At 34.3% G+C, this 3,026-nt stretch overlaps 1 protein-coding gene across 1 annotated transcript; it reads right to left on the bottom strand.

Annotated features, from left to right (window-relative positions):
• Nucleotides 1-530: 530 nt before the first annotated feature.
• On the bottom strand, nt 531-2,799 carry LOC109239554 (aquaporin PIP2-4-like). Its single transcript, XM_019406133.1, has 3 exons — nt 2,373-2,799; nt 1,995-2,290; nt 531-1,042 (listed from the first exon to the last, which is right to left on the bottom strand). The coding sequence occupies exons 1-3, from the start codon at nt 2,683-2,685 to the stop codon at nt 788-790; spliced, it is 864 nt and encodes a 287-aa protein (XP_019261678.1). The 5' UTR covers nt 2,686-2,799; the 3' UTR covers nt 531-787.
• Nucleotides 2,800-3,026: the final 227 nt, after the last annotated feature.

The raw sequence follows: 3,026 nt of genomic DNA, 5'->3' as shown, positions 1-3,026 counted from the left end.
ATAAAAATATTTGAAACTGATAATAGACAATTAATGTGTTCGATAAAAAAAGGAGTGACTATGTAGAAATGAATGAAATTTCTTAAAATTATTAGAAAAATTTAAGTGTCGTAACACGGAGAAGGACGAAAGGTAGAAATGAAATGAAGAGGAAGTTAGAACTTTTGTTTTGGAGTGGTATACAAAAATTACTAAGCTAAAAAATATACTCAGTAAATGTTATCTGATGCAAGTGTTACTGAATTAATGTATGTATTATCTTTACTATCGTTGGATACAAATGAATATTTGTTGATTTTCAGAAATAGACATTTCAGCTAGTGTTATGTGACTCTTCCTCCATTAGGCGACAAATAGAGGCAAATTAAGAAAAACTAAGAGTCATTATCGCTTTTCTTATATACACTTTTTACTAGTACTTCTTATTATTGCTTAATTTCTAAGTCAATAGGCTTCGAGTGCAAGTTAATTTTTACATAGTTTATGTAGATTAAATTCAGTTTGGCTAAACTAAAAACCGAAAAGGGAAGAGAAGCCGAAACATTATTTTAAATTACTAGGAAGCAACAATAATTCAAAGATACAAGAGACTAGATTGAAAAAAAAGCAAAAGGGAGCAAGGAAGTAAAAATAAAAAAGGGAAATGAAGATTTTACAAGTAGAAAAATACACAAAAGAGGGAAATGCATAGGAAAAACAAACAGTACAGTACATTTTTTTTTCTTTTCCCATTGGGAAATATCTACAATTTTTCATGGCTAATTTTATTCAATTGGATTGAAGATTTTTAGGCATTGCTCCTGAAGGAACCAAGAGCTTTGATAGCACCAGCACGGAGGATGAATTGGTGGTAGACGGCGGCGGCAAAGGCTCCGATGAAGGGACCCACCCAGAAAATCCAGTGTTCATCCCAAGCTTTGTCATGATTGTAAATAACAGCTGCACCAAAACTCCTAGCAGGATTGATGCCAGTTCCAGTAATTGGTATGGTGGCTAAGTGAACCATGAACACAGCAAATCCAATTGGAAGTGGTGCCAACACCTACACATATTCAAATAAAATACAACATTAGATCGATTATCGTTCTTTTTTTCTAATAAATAATTTAAGGTTTTGTTTTTATGCATGAATGTTATAACGACTATTTATTTAGACAAATAAAGCAATAAAAGCTTATACTAATCAATTACCTGGAAGTTTAGTGAATATGTACAAAGAATGCAAAGGTCACTAAACTGCTTCTATATGTGGGTCGTAGGAACGGCAATAACATATTGGGTCTATATATCTAATTTTATTTTGTATTTTTTTGTAACAGATTGCTTTTACATAATGAACCCATAACCTTCTCGTCATATGATAATAACTTTTAGTGTTATGCCCAAACTCTGTTTAAATCATTATTTAAAACAAATTCTTTAATGGAATTGGTGAATTACTTTAAAATGGGATAATTATATTGTTAAGGTTACAAGTTTCTTATATCATTTTTTTATGAAAGATTATAGAGAAAATGGTAATAATTACAGTTAAAGATGTTTCTTTTGAATGATGGTGTTAGGTTACCTGCCTCTTTCAATTACACTAATAGTTATAATGGGTAGAAAATTGGCTAATTGGCATCACAAAATTAAATTCTTGTATCAACTAGAAGCCCCGGTGAGTCACTTTTAGAAAGTCAAAGAGACCGTTTGTCTTTAGCTATGATTTGTAGTCTCATAGCTAGTATTGGAGGCCTAACAAACACTACTATTTAGAAAAGGATTGGGATGAAACTGATATAATGACATTAGGATGAGACTTGGCCCTGTTTGACAATAAATAATATTTTCGTATTTGTAAATACAAAATTTGAACGAGCTAGACCTTGGCGTAACTGGTAAAGTTGATGCCATGTTACCAGCAGGAGCTTAATGCACCGAGCTGCCGAAATGAACTTGTAACTCTTTCTAATGAAAAAGTATGAAGGTTTAGAAGAGAATAGAATACTTACAGGGACATGGGAGTCTCTAGCATTTCTCTTTGGGTCAGTAGCAGAGAAGACAGTGTAAACCAAAACAAAAGTACCAATAATCTCAGCAGCTAATCCGACACCTTTGGTATGGCCAGGAGCCATGACATTAGCACCTCCACCATACCTAACATAATAAGCACTCTGGAATGCCTTCACAAAACCCACACCACAGATTGCACCCAAACACTGTGCCACCATGTACAATACTGCTCTGATCAATGATACTTTCCTTGCCAAAAACAGCCCAAATGTAACTGCTGGGTTTATGTGTCCTCCTGTATGCATATAAACGTATATTAGAGTAATTTAATGCAGATAGTATTTACTTATTTATAGTGTTCGGTTAAGATGACTTACCGGAGATACCGGCGGTGCAGTAAACAAGAATGAAAATCATGCCACCAAAAGCCCAAGCAATACCAAGAATACCAACGCCGCCACAGATATCACCGTCGGCGTTGACATCTGACTGTACCTTGTACCCAATCACAGTCAAAACAGTAACATAAAGGAAAAGCAAAGTGGCAATGAACTCAGCTATAACAGCTCTGTAAAGTGACCATTGAGTCAGCTCCTCAAAGTCTACTAAAGGAGCTGGTGGAGGGTCAGTATAGTCTTTTGCTGAAAACTCTGCTGGTTGCTCTCTTGCTACCTCAACTTCTTTAGTCATGGCTAGCGAAAAAAGAAAGAAACTTTGAAATAGGGGGATATGGATGATGAGAAGTGAGTGTAAAATGGATAGGTATTTATGGGAGAAAAGAGAGGACTTTTAATGATTGATTTTAGAGTGGAAAAAGAATTTATGTTTAGTTTAATTGTTTTAACTTAATATTATTTTGAGCCGTCCAATACTACTCCATTATTGTCGAATTTGTGACCTTGCAATTGGTCCCACAGGCCACCATTGTAACACAACGGCTTTCTTATACTCTACTTTTGGCTTTCTACTTAATTTAATGTGTTCTTTTAGTACGTTATCTTTTGTTGGTTTTTGTTTTATTTGATTGGTTT

The sequence above is a fragment of the Nicotiana attenuata genome, unplaced genomic scaffold, assembly GCF_001879085.1.
Source record: "Nicotiana attenuata strain UT unplaced genomic scaffold, NIATTr2, whole genome shotgun sequence".
NCBI lineage: Eukaryota > Viridiplantae > Streptophyta > Magnoliopsida > Solanales > Solanaceae > Nicotiana > Nicotiana attenuata.
The sequence above is the reverse complement of the archived record's forward strand: the minus strand, read 5'-3'. Positions and strand labels throughout refer to the sequence as shown.

Bases quoted from the DNA above. Each gene is read 5' to 3' on its own strand.
- LOC109239554 (XM_019406133.1), bottom strand. From the start codon at position 2,685: ATGACTAAAGAAGTTGAGGTAGCAAGAGAGCAACCAGCAGAGTTTTCA. The intron at 2,291-2,372 runs GTAAGTCATCTT...ATATGCATACAG, and splicing joins CTGCACCGCCGGTATCTCCG to GAGGACACATAAACCCAGCA. The intron at 1,043-1,994 runs GTAAGTATTCTA...GAATATGTGTAG, and splicing joins CTAGAGACTCCCATGTCCCT to GTGTTGGCACCACTTCCAAT.